General features: G+C 41.2%; 1 protein-coding gene across 7 annotated transcripts in view; it reads right to left on the minus strand.

The window, feature by feature from the left end:
• AOPEP (aminopeptidase O (putative)) overlaps positions 1-21,263 on the minus strand; it is a 324,357-nt gene that overhangs the window by 279,448 nt on the left and 23,646 nt on the right. For all 7 annotated transcript variants that reach the window (XR_004135281.2, XR_010382565.1, XM_031447198.2 and 4 more), the window contains exon 2: positions 12,665-13,582. Coding sequence is in view for 5 of the 7 variants with exons in the window: in XM_031447198.2 (XP_031303058.1) it covers positions 12,665-13,440 (776 nt within the window). In the remaining 2 variants the exon portion in view is untranslated. The remainder of the gene's footprint in view (positions 1-12,664; positions 13,583-21,263) is intronic.

Raw genomic sequence — 21,263 nt, forward strand, 5'->3', positions numbered from 1 at the left:
GAAGGCCAAGAACAGGGGTTGGCATATAAACAGGACCGCAGGTCACAACAACCAGGCTTGACGGGAGGCCAAGTGTACAGTTGTTACCAAAGCAAGTGTGGGAAGCCAATGGCATGACGTTAGGGCTCATTCTGCTATAGTTAAAAAAAATACAAACCCACCCATACCAAGAACAATCCCTTCCAGGATTAAGTCACCAACAGAGATGGAAAAAAAAACCTATGAGATCAAAGAAAGCTATTCTTTTGACACCACAGAGTAGAAGGCACAGATTGATGCTCAGGAAGATGTCTTAGGAAAATGTCTCCACTTTCTGCTTTTCAAGAGTTATGACAAATATGATATAGTTTTAATCAGCTTGATTTACAGCGTAAATAATAGAGCAGAGCACAACCTCTCTTGCATAAACTGGTTTTCCTTTTTAGTTAACATTGTTATGACTGAGCATTTATTGTGTTCTTGCAATGTGCAGTGACACAGAATGATGGTCCTACTCCATCAGCAGGGTCTAGGAAGGAAAAGAGAAACCAGTCTAGGTCTTAATAAACACGGTAATTTAATACAGGGAATTGGTTACATAAGTAATTGAAGAGCTGAGGAACCAGACGGGACAGTGAGGCAGGCAGAGATCAGCTGCAGTGGGAAGTAGCTGTGACTTGGTTTGGAGGAGCTGGCGTCACTGGGTGTTACAGGGTTACAGCAGCAGAGGTCATTTGGCAGAAGCCAGAGTCACGATGGGTGCTGGGACTGGAGGAGACTCAGTCATTGCTGGAAATGCCAAAAGCAGCAGAGAGAGGAGAGGAAACACCTGGTTTCTCACCAACTCCTGCTCTCAAATGTTCTACCAGTGCCTCGCACTGGCCAAACCTGGCAAGAGGCCGGAAGACAAGGGAGCCCGGGAGATGAGTTTTCCTTGTCATTCAGAGATGATCACAATCAGAGCAGAAAATGGACCTTAGAGCAAACAGGCGGCTGCAGTCTGTATATCCTAGAAGTGTTTAGGTTATGATACCACAGAGGTTTGACATGAGGCAGGGAAAAAAAGGTTAGAAATTCAAGACTAGTCTGGCTGGGTTATCAACTTATTAAATGGCTTTGGAAAATTTTCCTTTGACTTTTCTGAGTCCCATGCAAAATGAGGATAGGTGACTTCTATTCTTTGTTCTGGTCCGTAAACATATAATTCTGTGTTCCAGAATCATAGATCCAAGAATAAAGATAAATTTTCGATAGATAGCCCAGAATCTCTCATCAATTTCAATGAGAGTTGTGCTCCCACCCTGCTCCCCTCGGATCCTTGGTTAACCGACTTAACCTTAGTTAACTGTCCAGCCTCAGGTTTGAGAACCTACAGAGGAGGTCCCCTCAAGCACCTCCTCCCAGGGGGCTGCTGGTGGTGGGTGTCTGGTGGGAGTGACGCTTCAGCAGCTCAGGTAGGTGAGGTCAAGGCAAGCTAGTTCTCAAAATCCCACCTGCTTTTTTTTTCCCCCCCAAAAGGCCCATCTTAGGGAAGGGTTCACAGAAGAAAAGTATCGTCAGTGTAGACAGAGTTTTTTGCCACTGGTCAAATGACAGGTGTAACTCCTCTTCCTCTGACAATGGCAGGCGTGGAGAACCAAGGCTTTCTTTCTCACTGGAGCAGGATGAACTCATAATTTTTCTCAGTTCATCAGCTCTAGGAACCCACTTCAAATCTAAGGAGACTTATGGAGTTAAATCTATTTGTGATGCTTAAAGGGAAATGGGAGGCCCCTGCCTAGAGATCTCCTAAGACTTTCTCTGCCTCTTTTGAAGGGGAGCTGACCCATATTATGGTCTTAAGTCTTAGGGTGCTTAGGCCACGTCTGAAAGTATCTGTGCTCTCTTGCCTTTGCATGCAGCACCTCATTTCCCTAGGATGACACTGGTGTTACAGGGCATCCTTCCCTGCAAAGGGAACAAATCCTCCCCAAAAGACTGGCTTGCCAAGATGTTTGCTCTCCTTCTCCCTGTAAAGTTGGGTTTGAGGCCATGTGGGCATATTATTATCCATTCCACCTGTGCCGTTAGGTACGTGGTCCCCAAGGCTTCCTCCATCAGCCTCCACACCTCTTTCCAAGAGAAAAAATCAGATTTGAGGTGAGGTCATATGTGAGAAACACTGCAGAGGAAGGATCAGAAGGATGTAGTGATCTGCTGAAGGAGAGGGAAAAGGAAAGGAAGACCTCGCTGGGTCAGCCAGCTTGCAAGATGGACCCCAAAGACCCCCGACCCTGGTATTGACACCCCTGTGTAGTCCCCTCCCACACTGCATCGGGGTTGGTCTGTGTGACCAACAGGATAAGTCACTTCTGAGATGAGATTATTGAAAAATCTGTGGCTTTCATTTTAGGGGTTCTCCTCTCTCTCTCTGCCTTGTCACTTGCTCTGTGGGGGTCTCCGGCTGCCCTGTCATGAGGACACTCAGGCAGCCTATGGAGGAGCCCACGTGGTAGGAATGGAGGCCTCTGGTCAGTGAGGACTTGTGGCCTGTCAACAGCCTTGCATGTGACTTTGAAAGAAGATCGTCTGGCTCCAGCCAAGCCTTGAGATGCCTGTGGCCCCAGCAGACAGTTGCCTGCAAGGTTGTAAGAGATCCTGAGCAAGAACAACCCAGTTAAGCTGCTCCTGGATTCCTGACCCTCAGGAACTGTGTGAGATAAGTTTTGTTGTTTTAAGCTGTTAAGTTTGGGGGTAATTTGTTATGAAGCAATAGATAAATAACAGAATTTTCTGAGGTTTTTGGCTCAAGTGATAAGATGGATCATGAAGCTATTAACTACGAGAAGAAATTTGGGATGGCTAGCAAGGTCACAGTGAGGGACCTTGAAGAGAAGGAGAGTTGCTACCTGTTTGATTTGTATATAAAGGGCTTTACTTACCATATGGCCGAGGACACTTGTATGGACACAGAGACCTTGACTTCCTAACCACAGACAGTATGGTGTCCAACAATGGGACTGAGTGTCTGAAATCAGACCTAGCTTGAAAATTTAAAAGTGATTTTATGTAGTAAGTATTGATGCTGTAAGCAGATCTGAGTCTGAGTACCACACACAAATAGGGAGGTGAGGAGGGAAACCTTCCACTGAGGAAAAAGCATGTTATCACCATCATTTCCTCCCCAATTCTCTATTGTTTCCCACTCTAAATAGTCTAGTTCTAGGTGTTTTGTTCTAGAGTTTGGTCCTGATCCCCCATCATCCTCTCAAAGGCTCTTTCTGCCTCGGCACCTGAAGTCTCTCACCAAGGGGATCAGTTACCTGGTCAGGCCCCTAGAAAGCTCTCACCTCCACCCTCCCCACTGTCCCCACGAGTCTCTTTTTCTCCCCTTCTCTTTACCCGGCTGGGGCCTCCTTTCTGCTAAAGTCTATGTATTTTCTTTCTAGCTTTCCGCTTGGTCTCCAGCTGTAACTCTGAAAGTAGAGATAAGCCATCTGCCTAAAAAGGGGGTGGGAAGAGATAAGTCGGGAATTTGAAATTCGCACCTCTTGGGGAGTGTTGGAAATGCTAGCTGTCTTGACTGTGGTGGTGGTTTCATGGGTGTATACATCAACCGGAATTCATCAAATTGTACATCTGAAATATGTGTAGTTTACTGTACAGGAATCACACCACAATACAGGTGTTAAAAAAAAAAAAAAGAATGTCTGACAGAGCCAAGTCAACTGGGATTCTATGCAAATAAAATATTCCAAGGAGGTTAAGCTTTGAATCTAGCACCAGAGAAACGATCAAGTGAAAAATGCATCAACAAGAGTTGCCAAAAGACACACACGTGGTTTGCCTCTGTATCTTTCTTCCTGCTTAAGTGGAATTACGCGGAGATGTAACGCATTTCTCTTCATCTTAGTTGATGCTGTGTATGTAACAGAGACTCAGTAAATGCTGGCAAAATGAGCAGTATGATTACAAAGTGAAACCTAATTATTACCATTAAAATCACACTTCACAAAATATTTGCCTATGGACAAGGACTCCAAGGAAATGTCCAAAAATAAAAACATTTATTTTATTCAAACATAAAAAATTAAATAAATAAATAATAAGAGGCACACCCAGAAATACACCCATGTCTGCTATGAGACGCAATCACTTTCTTACTGGAATGTTTTCATAGATAGGAAAACAATCCCAGGCAAATTTTCTTGAAAACGCAGATTCTCTTTGTGCTCCGAGCCTACTCCTTTCTTGGCCTTTTCTTCTTTCTCAGCAGCAGCTTCATTCCACCCTCCCCAAACCAAGTGCCAGGGACTTTATGGCCAATGGCCTTTTGAGCTTTTACAATCCGAGATCCTTATGTGTGTAACATGTCACGGTGCAAGTGTCTAACACGATTTAAAGTTAAGTAACTACCTTTTAACAGGGATGAAAGCTTTAACACCTGGATAAAGGTCTGGTGGTGGAATCTGGGGCAGCTGACAGAAAGCGGAGAATGGGTGAACAGGAGGTGCTCACGGAGTCTTGAAAATCATACTAAGTGGTGACTCCTAACATGCACACATTCCCCCTGGTCCCAAGATGGGGAGGGAAATCTGTGTGCATTTATAAACATGCTCTGCAGTTATCTGGATGTGTAATCACTGAAACAAATGCAGCTGTGTTTATTCAACACGCACAGCCTTGCACCTCAGCCATGTTGCTCAGATGCTGATGGGATAGATGCTTAGGCGCCAGCCTGCAATTCTCTGATGTTTATAACTTATTTCCAGACTGAATAATTCCTTCCAACACACAAAGGAAAACGCTCTCACACCAGGGCTTGCCCCACACGCCCTGGGACACCCACCCACATGGGAGACTCATTGGTGAGCCCAGATTAACTGCGCAGGAATGGGAATGGGAGGAGGCCACTGAAAATCAGAAAGGAAACAGGGTAAGACAGCAAGGGAGAGGCAGGCCCATGGCTTGCTGCCATTAAAGAACTTCTAAATTGAGGAAGAACCTGTCAGAACGACAGTTACATTAGCTTCTTGTTCCATGTTTGTGTGTTCATGGAGTAGTCAGCCAAGGATGAGATACACTATGCTGCTAGGGTCTGAATGTGTCCCTCCAAATTCATACGTTGAAATCCTAATGCTCGTGTGATGGTATTGTAACAGAAAAGAACAAATGTGACTCCATATTAGATCTGTTTCTTTGGCTTTAACCCTGTGCCCTGTTTTCTAGGCTTAGTCTTGGTGGCTCTGTACCTTTTGTAAAAGAGTGTTGCCTTTAGCCTGAGATATACAGGAGAGCCTGTTCTTGGGGCTCTGAACTTCAGGGATCTTGGCACTTTTGCACTGGTATGGAGATGACAAGTTGCAGAATGGACGGTGACATTTGTTTTGTTGGAGGTTTTACGGGGGCACTATGACCTGACAGCTACAAGAACAAAGAATTCCTACACCAAGAAGTTGGCAACAACCAACCACACCCCTCCCCCTTTTAATATAAAAGGAGCCTGAATTCTAACTTGAGGAGGATGGTTCTCCGAGACATTTAGTCTGCCATCCTCTCGGTCTGCCAGCTCTCCGAATAAAGTTGCTATTCCTTGCTCAACACCTCGTCTCCCGATTTATTGGCCTGTCGTGCGGCGAGCAGAACGAGTTTGGACTCGGTAACAGTATTAGGAGGTGGAGTCTTTGGGAGGTACTTAGGTCATGAGGGCAGAGCCTTCACGAATAAGATTAATGCCCCTGTAAACGAGGCCGACAGCTTCCGAGCCCTTCCACCATGTGTGAACACAGCCAGAAGCCGGCAGTCTGCAACACAGGAGGGCCTCTGCCAGAACCCGACCATGCTGGCACTGCGACCTCAGACTTCTAGCCTCCGGAACTGTGAGAAATAAATTTCTGTTGTTTATAAGCCATTCAGTCTGTGGTATTTTCGTATAGCGGCCTGAACAGACCAAGACGTCAGCTGAGCCACCGTGCTCACTCGGCTTCTTAAGCAGGAGCCAACTATAAAGGAAAATTTGTAGGGAGCTGATTCAAACCATGTATTTTTCTTTCTTTTTAGCTGACTACTATATGCCTTTGTCTTTTTGCAGTCGGAGTGAAAGGGGCTTATTTTTAGTTTAAAAAAAGGTTTCAAGTTTTACTACTTTCCATAAAAATCACCCATTCTCAGAGACATGCTTATCACAGTCCAACAACCGGAGAGAGGGCTGCTTCAACAGAGGCAGGGAAGAGGGGACGGGCCCGCAGCTGCTGTGAATGTGGTCTGGCGGGGTGTTCGCCACATCGAGGCACTGATCTGGTCACTGGAGGCCAAGGGGCCACAGATGTCACAGTTCCGTAGGTCAGTCAGCTTATTTTATAAGCTTCCCAGAGTTCCAAAGTCTTCAGACCTCCTCTAATTCCTTCCCATCTCTCCTCCTTCCTTCACCCAGGTTTTTTTATGACTCCATGTTCTCATTAAACCTAAGTTACAGTCTCCATTGTAGGTAAGCAACCCTCTCGCTAACTTATGCCACAAACACCAAGGGCCAGACTACTAAAACAGGAAGTGTCAACCACGACTCTCTCTCCCCCCCATACACACACACACACACACACACACACACACACACACACACACACACACACACACACACACCCCTTTATTATCATTCTTCTTCATGGCACAATTACCAAAACCAGGACTCCTCAATCATAATGAACACGTATGGCAAGTCTAAGGAGAATGATGCTCTGACTTGGGTAGATTTTGTGTACAATCAAAACGGACTGGACTGAAAGTGGCTTTGAGCCAGAAACTCACCTCTTTTTCAACAGAGGTGCTTTGGGTACAAAACCAGTAAGCTCTCTGTAAAGGCAAAGACAGTATTTCTAACCTGGAAGTCTCCTGTGAGTATAGGATTTTATGTGTGGAAAACATTTGGAGAGCCTCTCATGGAACATTTTCATTTCACACATGAGGAAATTAAGCTCCAGAGATGTAAAATGACTTATTTGAAGTCACACAGCTCGTTGGCAGCACAGCTCTGATGAGGACCCTAGTCTCTTGGCTCAACCTCCTAGATTCTTTTCAACACATCATGCTGGTTATAGGTCATTTTGATTTGTTATTTTCTGTTGATGTCTGGTTATTCATGGGCTTTTGTTGTTGTTTGATTGGTCATTTTGGCCACTTGTTTAAATTACGACAGTCCATCATTGTCTTTTCTCCTATGACTCAACGGGGATTCTGAGAGACTGAGACAATCTAGTATGTGCGGCAAGGGGAGAAAGAAGCGAAAAAAGAACACACATGTTCAAGTTCGGGATTATGAAATCCTCCTTTGCAGCTCCACAACGATATTACAGAATTAACGTGTATTTCTTTTTCAGTTGTCATGAATATTATATTGGTTTTTGAAAGCAAGTAGGGTGGGGGAGGGGGAGACTGAATTTATTATAGAAATGTTCCTTTTAGACCTGAAATCTCTTCTGAAAGCTCTTCTGCCCATTCTCTTAATTTTAAAACTTTATAGTAAGATATAAAACAATGACACTATTTTACTGGCAGGGGTGGGCGAGGAGAACATGTTTTAACATCTGGTTTTGATGTCAAACTGAAAATACTCCGAAAGTCTACCTTCCTTTGTCCAACAGCTGAACAATAAATATAATTTTAAAAAATCGTTCCCTTAGTATTTTGCCAACTTCATTCTGGCTTTGTCTAAAACAAAGAAACATCAGAGTGACTTAAGAAATTTTAAATTTTAAAATTACCTTAAATTATAATGTATTTTCTTAGTCAGTTTCCTTATCTTTAACAACGATCCAAATAATTGCAGTTTTTAAAATAAGTTTCCTATATTTAACTGAATTTCCCCTCCATTCAACTCATGTTCAGTGATGTCACCAGCTTAAGCAAGATCTCCTAGTCCACTTGGTTGGTTCTAAAACTATTATAAAGATCCAGGACTGGGGAGGGTATAGCTCAGTGGTAGAGTAAATGCCTAGCATGCATGAGGTCCTGGGTTCAATCCCCAGTACCTCCATTAAACAAACAAACAAACCTAATTACCACCCTCTTCCAGAAAAAAGTAAAGGAAAAAAAAAAAAAAAAAGATCCAAATGGCAATGGGAATGGGTTACCAGAGAGAATGCTTTGGTTTTAAATAACATTTTATTCAGTGGAATGTAAAAATGCAGGAAAATGCAGAAAGTATATAAACTTTGAATAAGGATTTCCATCTTTTTTTTCCTTAAAGTATGTTAAGCTCTAGAATCAAAAAGACATTAAGTCCCCTTTCTGTCTAGGTTAGCAAGAAACCTGTTACACATTCTTGACTGTCCCAGTTCTCATCAAAATATTTTTAAAGGTCACACACACTCACACACCACCCAAAAGTAAACAGCTTTTCCCAAGAAGTATGTATCATATTGTTATCCATGTGTGTGTGTCATCATTTTAAAATGTCACCTGAAATCCAGTATCTGAATGATGGAGGCAAGAAAGAGCATTTAGTTTCAAGAGTTGCCACAGCCCCACGATGGCTAAACCAAAGTGGAAAAATGTAGTTTTTGTATTTCCAGATATTTCATTTTAGAACTGGAATAATAATGAGGAAGGAGAAACTATTGACAATGATTGAAAGAAATATTCTTTTATAGCTGCAAATATATCTTCAGTTCTCGCCCAGAGAATACTGCTACTTGGTAAAAGTGGGATGACAGCCCTTACAAAAGGGAGATTTCAGAATGGAAAGATGGTTTCTGTTCAAATCTGATGTTTACTTTTTTAATGAATTTTTTTATCAGTCTTAGATTTATTTTTAAAAGTACAAAGATTATACACAGAGAGTTACCATATATCCCGTACCCAGTTTCCCCTATTATTAACAACTTACATTAGTAAGTCATATTTGTCACAGATGATACATTATTATTAACTAACGTCCAGATTTTACTCAGATTTCCTTGGTTTTCCTCTAATGTTCCTTTTCTATCCCAGGATATTACTTCAATTTTAATCATCATGTCTCCTTAGGCTTCTCTTGACTAAGACAGTTTCTTAAGACATTATTTATGTTGACCTTGAGAGATACTTTGTTGAAAGTCTGATTTATCTGATGTTTTTCTCTTGGCTAGATTGGGGTTATGGGTTTTGGGGAGGAAGATCTCAAAGATCCCATTTTCATCACATATTACTAAGGCTACATACAACCAATGTGACTCATCCGCTGTTAATGTTAACTTTCATCTCCTTGCTGTGGTCATGTTTGTCAGGTTACTCCAATGAAAATTTACTCTTTTTCCCCTTTTCCATTCTGTCCTCTTTGGCGAAGGAAGTCATGTGTGTAGTTCACACTTAAGGAGCGAGGAGTTTTGCTCTACCTCCTTGAGGGTGGAGTATCTATACAACTTGGACAACTTCTGCACCATGGCTTTGGCCATTCTCCCCCATTTGTTTATTTAAGTCAATTTTTTTTGCATTAGTGGACTCATGGATATTTATTTTATACTTGGGTTATCATCCAAACCTGTTTTCTTTATTTTGTTGCTCAGCCTTGGCCACTAGGTGTTCTTTCAGACAGCTCCTTGACCTTTGACACACACCAGCAACTGCCAGTTCTTGTTGCTGTTGTTTGAGCATTTCCTTATTTTCTGGCACTAGAAATGCTCCAGGATCATCTTGCACACTAGGGTGTACTCACTGCTTCCAAACTCACTCAGCTGACAAACAAGGAAACACACATATACGTATGCTAACCCTTGCAAGCACCCAGATCTATAATTCTTTCTATATGCAACCATCTGTATCCATATTATGCTAAACATGAATTCACAGTGATGTCTCCAGTCCTAATCCATTTCCACATGGATCATTCTAGGCTCTTCCCCTTGCTTATCTGTAATCTACCACTTCAACAGTGAGAAAGCTGGCTCCCATCACCTGCCGTCCATGTACTAAATTGCTTCATTCCAGCATACATGTATAGTGGTACCAGAATTGTCAACCCACACCCCTATGGGAAACAACTTTATCAACTACAGTACAGTACTCATGTACAGTTTCTTTTGCCTCTAGTCTTACAGATTCAACTCATTTCCAAAGTTACTTAGTTAGCACCTTTCCACCCCTACTCCCTTCTATGAGGTTTTCATACATTTTTAATGTAGCTGGATTGTTTTGTCACATTTTGTATTCCATTCTGGGATCCTCTGACCTCTTAAGTGGTTATTTCTCTATTATCAAACAAAATAACTTAAGTTTTACTCTCAATAAGGGGCAGGTTGAAAGTGGGAAGGGGGGAAGCCACTGACGGAACTTGAAAAGAAAGGTACCAGTTTAGATTTTTTTCTTTGATTTGTCTAGGATCTGCTTAAAAATAGAAATTTATTGAAAGCTAATATAATTCATTTTCTTTTAAAATATATTAAAATATTTGCATACAGTAAGGGACATGGTAAAAATCAAAAGTAAGAAACATAGCTCCCTTTCACAATTAAGACATGGATTTTTCTAGGCGCTTTCAGTAACTTTATTCAATTTTCCTACTTGTAAAATGAGAATAAATGTTTCTCATTCAGACCAAGAATTTATAGTAGGTATTCTGCCATTCAAGGGTAAAAATGTAACAACTATTTCAGTTTTAATAAATGTAGACTCTATGCCTTAGAAGAAATAAGCTCTACCCAGTTACATTTTTTCACACAATTGTGAAATTTTATATTTTCACACAATTATATTCATAAAGCATTATAACCCTGATGATCACTATTTATTCATATCACTAAGGAATTATCTATGTCTAGCAATCAGGGACCCTTGGGCATTTTAAAGTCCTTACAGTTACCAGTTACCAGTATATACCCAGAGTTATTCTTAAGCACGTGGAAGAATTTACAGAGATCTGGTAGCCATTCATGGAAGATTATCTTGACTATAATAAAGTTCCCCCGAAAAAAGAAAAAAAGGGAGAAAAAACATCTTTCGAGGATTTTTAAAAAACATTTATTATCCTTGTAAGACTGCAGCAATGCCGTTGATTTACTAACACACAATCACAAACCTCCAAGGATACAGTTTAAGATCCTGCTGTGATCATGCACTTTACTAAATTATCAGAAAAGAAGATATCAAAGGTAAATTCAAGTCAACCTTTGCAGCAGCAAAATGTGCCCAAGGGCCTTTTGAGTTTAAGGAAACCAGATTTATCCATAATTCATTTCTACTCGATACTTTACATGCAATGTAATTCACAAGTCCAGTCTTTCTCCGCAGTGAGCACTTAGCAGAAAGCCATGTTTGAGGCCATTAATGAGTATTTCTTCTAAATACTGTCAATAGTTTCTTCTTCCCCATTATTCTAATTCAAAAATGAAATATCTGGGAGTATAAAAACTACAATTTCCTAGTTAAGTTCTCAGAGACAGTATATGGTTAAATCTTATTGAAAAGCCCATCTTTAATAATTTCCACAAAAAAAATCTCAAAATACAATAAGAACACCTGTTTCTTTCCCTCATAGTCTCCCAAGAATATCCAATAAGTCATTCTATAAATAAATCACTATGCTTTTGTACTGATGTAAATTTGCACCAACCCTCCAATTTCTCAAAGGCTGCCTCAGACTAGCAGAAATAAGACAGGAAGTGAACTCATTCCGAATGGGGAGGGAGACCAGAGCAGGAGGTAAGACGAGAGGCAAGGAACAGGCTAATGAGGACTCAAAGTTGAAGTAATGTTAAAAAAAAAAAAATCTAAAAGGTTTTTTGGAGGGTAGGTTGGAGGAGAGATGTAAGTAATTTACTGAGACCACCGCCTCCATTAAGGGAATCCAATGCTATAAAAGAAGGTGTTCAAAACAAGCTCACAGAGATGAACGTTCCTTCAGCCAAGCTCTACAGTAATTATCATATTGATTTGCAGTACATTAGCACAAAGAAATAGTAAAATAAAGAGGAATCAATAAAGTTTGTATTCGAAAATTCTCAAATCCTAAAAACCCTGAACTGCTGGGGGAAGGGCAAAAGGAAAGATCAAATGGCTGCCTAAACACAGCCCCTGAAATCAATGCCTCATCCATCCCCCCCCCCCCCCCACAAAAAACCAGGAGTCTCCCTGGTGTCAAATATCCGGAATCATGGCCAAAGAAGCAAGTGTGGACTCAGCAGGACTGACTGCTGCACTCCTCAGAAACAGATCTTTCCCTCGCTTTGGGGGTTCACATTATATGACATCTGACAAAGAGTCCAGGGAGACAGGGACAGTAAGAGCCACAAAGCAGAGCTGGCTTTATTTGGAAGCACTTTGCCAGGCTGCAGACCAGCCCAACTTGGCGGCTATCTACTCCCTCTAGGGATGTGAAGGAACCTGGAGAAGGTATTTGCTCAAAGACACATATCACTTGCATCTACAGCACTGGAAGTCGCCAGCAGAGACTGCAATGGAGAGCTACGCTCAGGACTTAATCATTAAGCCTGACTTTCAGTCTCCTAACTCAGAAATATGGGGACTTAATAAAGTAATCTTTTCATCCTGACTTAAGGGAAGTAATCCTATTAACAGAGTTCAGCACGCCTGGGAATTTACCTGCTTCACTGTGGGTCAAAGGATTTAAGGCCAGATGGATAATGCCACAGAGTAAAGCGGCGCATCCTTGCAGAGGTTCACCTCCCAGTGTGTGAGATGAACGGGCAGGGGGCTGCGGAGTGCCCAGATAACCTACCTGCCACTCTGGTCTGAGGTCCACGTAACTGATCGCCCCTGGGGTTTGGTCCTGTACCGTATCCTTATGGCGTGAGGAAAGTCAGTAGCTGTCTGAGCCCCTGTCTTCCTGATCTGTAAGCTCCAAGTGTCAGTGTCAAACAGGAGCTCCCCACAGCCAGGAGCCTGGCTGCAGCGAGCGTAGCAGTCTAACTGCTCCCTCCAACGATCTGCAGGCAGAGCCACAAGTTCACGTACAATCTGATTCCTGAGCTTGGGAGGCCTTGTAAATTTTTCAATACCTGGCACAGCAGCAACATCCACCTCCTCAACCTTTACCACAGATAAATCACAGCAGTCCAACACTAGCAAAAAATCCTCACTCCCAGCATTCCCCGTGTCACAGCAGTACTCTGAGCTAGAAATCCCAGAAGCCTGCTCCCGGTTGTCATGGTTACCATCTTTACCAGAAGTATCTTTTTCACCTTTACCACAGATTACAAAATCATGACATCCCACTTTAGATGAGAAGGTCCTTGTATCTGTCACAGGAATATGGCAGGGTTCAGGCATCCTAAATTTGCAGGCTTCGTTAGCCTCTGATTGGCACGTTTCCTCAGTGGAACCACCTTCTTTCTCGAATCTGTTTCCAGGCTCAAAGAAAAGCACAATGGTGCCCTCAATGACCTGACTTTCGAAATCCACATCCAAATCCAGTACATAGTGCTTCACAAGTATGTGGCTGGTGTTGGCCAGGAGAGGCAGGTCATCTCGGGAAGGGTCCAGCTTCATGTCCATGGTGTAGGTTGCTGTTTGAGAACTTTGTTAAAAATCTCAGAAGGGGCTTCCTCCTGTTAGTCCCAATCTTCTGGAATCATAAATGTCTGCTTACCAAAAAGCACATCATGTCACAAATTATGGTTCCACAACTTTCAGTGCCCTGGTAAAGAAGAAAAACACAATTAGACAGAATTCCAAATTAGACCCCCATGCTCCTGTAACCACTGCGCCTGCGAGTTGGCTACCTCCTTCAGTAATCTCCCAACGTAGCAGAAGCTCATGGCTAGAAGGCCGACTAAGCTTTTTGACTGACATCAAAGAAAGCTGCATTACGGGTTTCTAAAAATATTTCAGTTATCAATGGCATAAAAGGGACCCCCACAAAACCAGAAGAATCATGCTCCCAACTAGAACAGTCTTTGTTTTGGAAAAAAGCAATTGTTAGGCAAAAGTGTAACTGAGCATCACTATGCCTCTTGTTTTAAAAGATATTAAATGTATCGTTTCTAATTTTGTGCATCAAAAGATAAGTGATTGCTTCTCTACTGTGATTCTAAGTAACAAATGTGAATGAAGGCTAAATGGCCTCATACGTTTTATTCTTTGAGAGTAATAATTTAATACATACAATGTAACTCCAGGGATTAATGTACTTTTCACATTAGGACTGCTCTCATATCAGCACTTCCAGTAAATTACAGGAAAATGAGCCAATTTACCAGGAGTGCATTCTAAGTATTCCTTTGAGATTGTTCATGGAGATTTTTCAAATTTATAGTTAAATACTCAAGGTATATCATTACATCTTAATAGCTGAAAACCCATTAACATTCTGGATAATGGCCTTCTTGTGGCAAACAAAAAGGTCTTCTCATTTGAAAAAAAAAGAAGTATGCAAATACCTATAAAAGGAAGGAGAGAAATTAAAACGTAGAAACAGATGTTGTAATAAAATGTCCAAGTACTTCATAAAAGTTCTGAATCAAAATGTAGTCTTATTTTATAACAGCAATCTAGCTAGAAGAAAAATTTCTTGAAATTTTCTCAGTCCCTGTCGTGTACCTAATTTCTTCCAGCATATGCTGTTTTGTTTTTTTTTTTTTAACCAAAAATGAAAACAAAAATGGCAGGGGAAAAGAAATAAACACTCTGGCTAAGCAGATATATTTTAAATCATTTTTGTATTTCTAAATATCAAGAGGTATTTTTATCAAGTACAACATTACTTAATTTCAAGTAAAATGGAGCCCTCTCTCTTTCTGTTTAACTCCTCCTCATTTTTCTTCTGACTTTACCTGCCAATCCACTAGACTCTTATTTCCTTTTCTTCTAGGTTCTCATTCTAGCAACCAAATCTATTGAGTTTTCATTTCCTATACCTCCACAGACTACTTCCCCATAAAAATCTAACCTAACCTCGGGAAAAAAAAATGCTGGCTTCCCTGCGGCACTGTACAATTTGGTTTCATGCTATTTTCCCAGTCATGGAGGCCACATGCCCTTTGAATGAATCCTTGTCCCCTAGACAAAGGGCTTGCTGAACACACTGCTCCCTAAAGATGACCTGACTCTGCACCTCCAGGCTTTTTGGACTAAACGGTGTTCCAAATCTGGACTGCTCCTGGCTCGCACCTTCCCCAACCACCTGCCAAATTCTGTTCTTCCACACTCAGTTCAAGTGCAACTGCTTCCCAAAATCCTTCTCTGCCCTCTGCTCTCCCTCCCCTAGCCCCACCAAACTGTATGTGGTAATATACACTATGTCTTTAAGAATAATAGGAATTGAGAGGTAGTGGGGATGCAAAGAAGAGTCTGAGATGACTTTACAGAGAAGCTGGCACTCCCTTTGGCCTTATAAAAGTTAATAGGAAAAAAAAAAAACCCCACAATACTTGTATTTAAACAATAAAATGTAGTTCAACTTCTCTAGTAGAAGACTGGAATGTAGGTCTTGGGTAAATAATTAGGTAAAAAAAGATTCTTGCAAGCATCTTTCAGGCAGAATTTTTAAGGCTGATTAAGACCTCCAGAGCTATTAATAAAAAGAAACAAGAAAAATACTCAGCCTACTTATTAAGAAAAAAAAAGAAGTCAATGGACAAAGGGAGTAAGCCAGGGTATTCTCTTTTTCTGTATGAGAGCAGTTGAACTTGTCATGTAATGAATAATAACCTTCAATAAAGCTATTGGCTATATGTAAGGAGAAACAATGAATGCTAAAACTTCACCCTGCTGGTGTTTGGGAAAGCTATCATGCAGTACTGTGTTGATTGGGCACTTAAAAAAAAAAAAAAACTTGTGTAATTTACAAAAACTGGACACACACACAGAGTCAAGAGAAGAATCAGAATCAACTGGAACAAGGGTAAACTTTGTGGCTGTCTCAACTATTACATTTGAAAAAGAATAGTTTACATTTGTAACAATATAGATATAACTAATTATTGTCTAACCCTAATAGATGCCTTTATCTACTCATGAAAGGTAATATAAGGATGAAATATATTCCATAAACCAGTTTTCTCCATTTTTGTTCCTGGTGGCAAGCAATGAAGCTGCCTTAGAGCCCTGGCCATCCAAGCCAGTTAATGAGACTTTATTTGTAAACCTAAATGAAAATTCTTTGGCCCCCTTCAGTAGGTTCTCTTTTTTAAAATTGAAGTATAACTGATACACAATATTATTTAAGTAAGAGGTGTACAATATAGTGATTAACAATTTTTAAAGGTTATACTCCATTTAGAGTTATTATATAATAATGGCAATATTCCCTGTATTGTAAAATGTATCATTGTAGCTTATTTTATACAGAATAGTTTGTACCTCTTAATTACCTACCCCTACATTTCCCCTCCCCACTGGTAACCACTAGTTTGTTCTCTATATCTGAGTCTGCTTCTTTCTTCTTATATTCACTCATTTTTAATATTTTTTATATTCCATATATATGGTATCATTCAGTATTTGTCTTTCTCTGACTTATTTCACTTAATACCCTCCAAGTCCATCCATATTGCTGCAAATGGCAAATTTTCACCCTTTTTTATGGCTGAGTAGTATTGCATTGTATGTATATATACCACATCTTCTTTATCCACTCATCTATTGATGGACACAGGTTACTTCTGTATTTTAGCAACTGTTAAGTAATGCTGCTATGAATACTGGGGTTCATGTATATTTTCAAATTAGCGTTTTCATTTTTTTGTATAGATATAGATATAGATATATAGATATAGATATAGATATATAGATATATAGATATATATCCAAGTGGAATTGCTGGGTTATATGGTAATTCTATTTTTAATTAAGAAATTTCCATACTGTTTTCCACATTCCCACCAACAGTGTACAAAGGTTCTCTTTTCTTCTCATAGTCACTAATATTTTTTATTTGTGTTCTTTTTGGTGATAGCCATTCTGATAGGTGTGAGATGGTATTTCATTGTGGCTTTGATTTGCATTTCCCTAATGATTAGTTATGTTGAACATCTTTTTATGTGCCTTTAAATGTCTATTAAGGTCTTTTGCTCTTATATTAAAATCAGGTTTTTTTTTTATGTTGAGTTGTATGAGCTATTTATATATGTTGAATATTAACCCCTTATCAGTCATATCACTTGCAAATATGTTCTTCCATTGTAGGCTGTCTTTTCACTTTGTCAATGATTTTCTTTGCTGTGCAAAATCTTTTTAAGGTCCCATTTGTTTATTTTTGCTTTTATGTCCTCTATGTTAGAGACAGATCCAAAAAAAATATTGCTACAATTTATGTCAAAGAGTGTTCTGCCTGTGTTTTACTCTAGGAGCTTTATGGTTTCCAGTCTTGCATTTAGGTCTTTAATCCATTTTGAGCTTATTTTTCTGTATGGTGTTACAGAATGTTCTAATTTCCTTCCTTTACATGTAGCTGTCCAGTTTTCCCAGCACCACTTGTTTCCCCATTGTATACTTTTGCCTTTTTTGTCATAGATTAATTGACCATAGATGTGTGGGTTTACTTCTGAGCCTTCTATTCTCCACTGATCTGGTCTATTTTTGTGTTATTACCATACTGTTTTGATTACTGTAGCTTTGTAGTATAGTCTGAAGTTAGGGAGCATGATCCTCCAGCTGTGTTCTTCTTTCTCAAGATTATTTTGGCTCTTCTGGGTCTTTTGTGTTTCCATACAAACATTAACATTTTTTGTTCCAGTTCTGTGAAAAATTTATTGGTATCTTGATAGGGATTGCATTGAACCTGTAGATTGCCTTGGGTAGTATGGTCATTTTAACAATATTATTTCTTCCAATCCAAGAACAGAGTGTATCTTTCCATCTGTTTGTGCCATCTTTAATTTCCTTCATCAACGTCTTACAGTTTTTCAAATACAGGTCATTTACATCTTTAGGCAGGTTTACTCCTATGTATTTTACTCTCTTTAACGAGATGATAAATGGGATTGTTTCCTTAGTTTCTCTTCCTGATACTTCATTGTCAGTGTATAGACATGCGTGTGTTCTTACTGCCATGTCGTTAACTGTTGGGGGTTGTTTTTGTGTGTCTTTCCCCCACCTCCCTTTCTTCCTCTTTTGCTCTCGTCTCTTGTGATTTAATGACTATCTTTTGTCTTATGTTTGGATTCCTTTTTCCTTTTTGTATGTATATCTATTATAGACTTTTGGTTTGTGGTTTCCATGAGGCTTTTATATAGCAATCTATCTTTCTATCTATGACTGTTTTCAGTTGCTGATTTCATAATTTTAAATGCATTTTAACAAACCTTGCATTTGTACTCTATTCCCCTCACAATTACTGTTTTTGATTTCATATTCTGTATCTAATTGTTTTGATTTCATATTCTATATCTAATCTCTTAAAAGCTTATTGTGGATACAGATGATTTTACTACTTTTGTCTTTTAACCGCCCTACTAGCTCTGCATGGATGATTTCCTACCTTTACCGTATGTTTGCCTGTACTGATGAGCTTTTCCATTTTGTAATTTTACTTGTTTCTGTATTTTTTGCCTTTTCGTTTTCACCTAGAGAAGTTCCTTTAACATTTGTTGTAAAGCTGTTTTGGTGATGCTGAACTCTTTTAGCTTTTGCTTGTCCGTAAAGCTTTTAATCTCTCCACCAAACCCGAACAAGAGCTTTGCTGCATAGAGTATTCTTGGTTGTAGGTTCTTCCCTTTTACCACTTTAGATACATCATGCCACTCCCTTTCGGCCTGCAGTCTCCACTGAAAAATCAGCTGACAGCCTTATGGGAGTTCCCATGTGTGTTATTTGTTGTTTTCCCTTGCTGCTTTTTAGTAGTCTCTCTTTAATTTTTGTCATTTTAATTACAATGTGTCTTGGGTGTGTTCCTCTTTGGGTCAATCTTATACAGGATTTTCTGCACTTCCTGGACCTGGTGACTGCTTCCTTTCTCAGGTTAGGAAAATTCTCAGCTATTACGTCTTCAGATATATTCTCAGCCCCTTTCTCTCTCTTCTCCCTCTGGGACACCATATGTTAATATTAGCACACTTGATGCTGTCCCACAGGTCTCTTAAACTGTCCTCATTTCTCTTCACTCTTTTTCCTTTTTTTCTGTTCAGCATCAGTGATTTATACTACTCTGTCTTGCAGCTTGCTGATCCATTTCCCCTGTATCATTTAGTCTACTGTTGATTCCTTCTAGGGTATTTTTCATTTCTGTTATTGTATTCTTCATCTCTGTTCTTTATATTTCCTAACCCTTTGTTAAAAATTTCTAACTTCTCACTCTGTGCATTCATTTTTCTCTGAAGTTCTTTGATCATTTTTACTATCATTACCCTGCACTCTTTCTCAGGTAGATTGTCTATCTCCACTTCACTTAGTTCTTCGGGATTTTATCTTATTCCTTCACCTGGAACATGTTCCTCTTCTGTCTCCTTTTGCCTAAGTTGCAGTTTGTATTTTATGTATCCAGTAGGTTAGTTACATTTCTCAACCCTGGAGAAGTGGCCTTCTGTAGGGGATGCCCTATGCATCCCAGCAGCACACTCCCTTCTAGTCACCCAAGCTATATGCTCTAGATGTTCCCCTATGAGGGCTACAGAGGTCCTTCTGTTGTGGCATGCCATGTGGGAGGTCTGGTAGGCTTGGGTGGCCCCTAGTTCAGTTGGTTACCAGGCCATGCCTTGTGCAGAGGCTGCTGGCTGCTGGTTGGCGGGGACTAATCACGAGCCAGCTGACTGCTTCTGGTTCCCCAGAGTACCCCAGGGCTAGTGCTGGCTCACTGGTGGGTAAAGTCATGGTTCATAAGACTCCAGGGCTGTTGCCTGCCCAATGGAGAGTGAAGCCAGGTCCTGGGGTTAGTGCCAGACTACTGGCTGATAGAGCCAGGTCCCAGACTCGGGCTGCAGGGCCCAGGAATCCCAGAGATGGTGGGTAGGGGGGTTAGTTGCTGACACAGTTGGGTACAGTGTCTGGGGTATTCCAAAACTGTGTTCACCTGCTAGTGTGCAGAGCTGAGCCCCCGCTGGTCTCAGAGTAGGGTCTGGCCTACTGTGGGCAGACTGGCAGGCTGCAGAACTGTGGTTTACATGCATCTGGTGTCTGCCCCCTGGTGGATGAGGCTGGCCCAGTTAGGGTAGAGCAGGCTTCCGGAAGGGTAGGGCTGATGCCCAATGGTGGGTGGAGCTGGGTGGAGCTGGGTCTTGACCCTCTATTGGGTGAGGCCGTGTCTAGAGCCATGTTGAGAGGCAGCTGTGGGCACAGGAAGTCTTTAGGCAGCCTGTCTGCTGAGGGCTGGGGCTGTGTCCCTGCCTAGTTAGCTGCATGGCCTGAGGCATCCTGGCACTAGCCTAACTGGAGCTAATGAGGTAACGGGCGTGTTCCACGATGGCACTGCCAGCCCCCGTGTAGAAGGAGCTTCCCCAGAATGGCTGCCGCCAGCGTCTTTGCCCCCAGGGTGAGCTGCAGCCACCCCCTACCTGTCACCTCTCTGGGAGACTCTCCAAGACCAGCAGATAGATCTGCCCAGAGCTCCTATCAAATTACTGCTTTTGCTCTGGGTCCTGGAGCATGTGAGATTTTGAGGGCACTCTTTAAGAGTGATCTCTATTTCCCCCAGTCCTTTGGGGCTCCTGAAATTAAGCCCTACTAGTCTTCAAAGCCAAATGCTCTGGGGGCTCATCTTCCCAGTACAGGACCCCCAGGCTGGGGACCCCAACACAGCGCTTAGAATCCTCACTCCTGTGGGAGAACTTCTGCAATAACTTATTCTCCAGTTCATGGGTTGCTCACACAGGGGTGCTGGATGTGATAATACAGTGAGTCCTCCCCGCTTGCCAGTCTCCTTGTTCCTTCTTTATGTCTTTAGTAATAGAGAATCTTTTCTGGTAGGTTCCAGTCTTTTTCATCCATCATTGTTCTGCAGACAGTTGTAATTTTGGTGTGATCATGAGTGGAGGTGAGCTCAGGGTCTTTCTACTCCGCCAACTTGGCCCCACCCCTAAACATCCTTCAGTAGATTCTTGAGTAAACTCCACATAGAAGCAATTCTAAATCTTTTCCTCTTTTAACTTTCCAATTCCATGCCTGATGACTCATTTCAGCTGATTATTTGGCCTCCTACTTGACTGAGATGACTTTGAATCTCTGAAACTCCATCATACCTCAAGGATCTCTAGTTCTTCACAACTAGTGCCTTCTCCTCATTCAGAGGAAACAAGAATTCCTTCTTGTTAAAGCCAATTCCTTCTCCCTGCACCCCTTTTGGGGTCTGGAAGAGCCAAATAAACAGCACTGTTCTTGCCCATCCAAGTTCTGAAGATACTGAGAAATAAGATGAAGATAGGGCAGAGGGAGACCAAAATATCACG

Source organism: Camelus dromedarius, chromosome 10, assembly GCF_036321535.1.
Source record: "Camelus dromedarius isolate mCamDro1 chromosome 10, mCamDro1.pat, whole genome shotgun sequence".
NCBI classification, from domain to species: Eukaryota; Metazoa; Chordata; class Mammalia; order Artiodactyla; family Camelidae; genus Camelus; species Camelus dromedarius.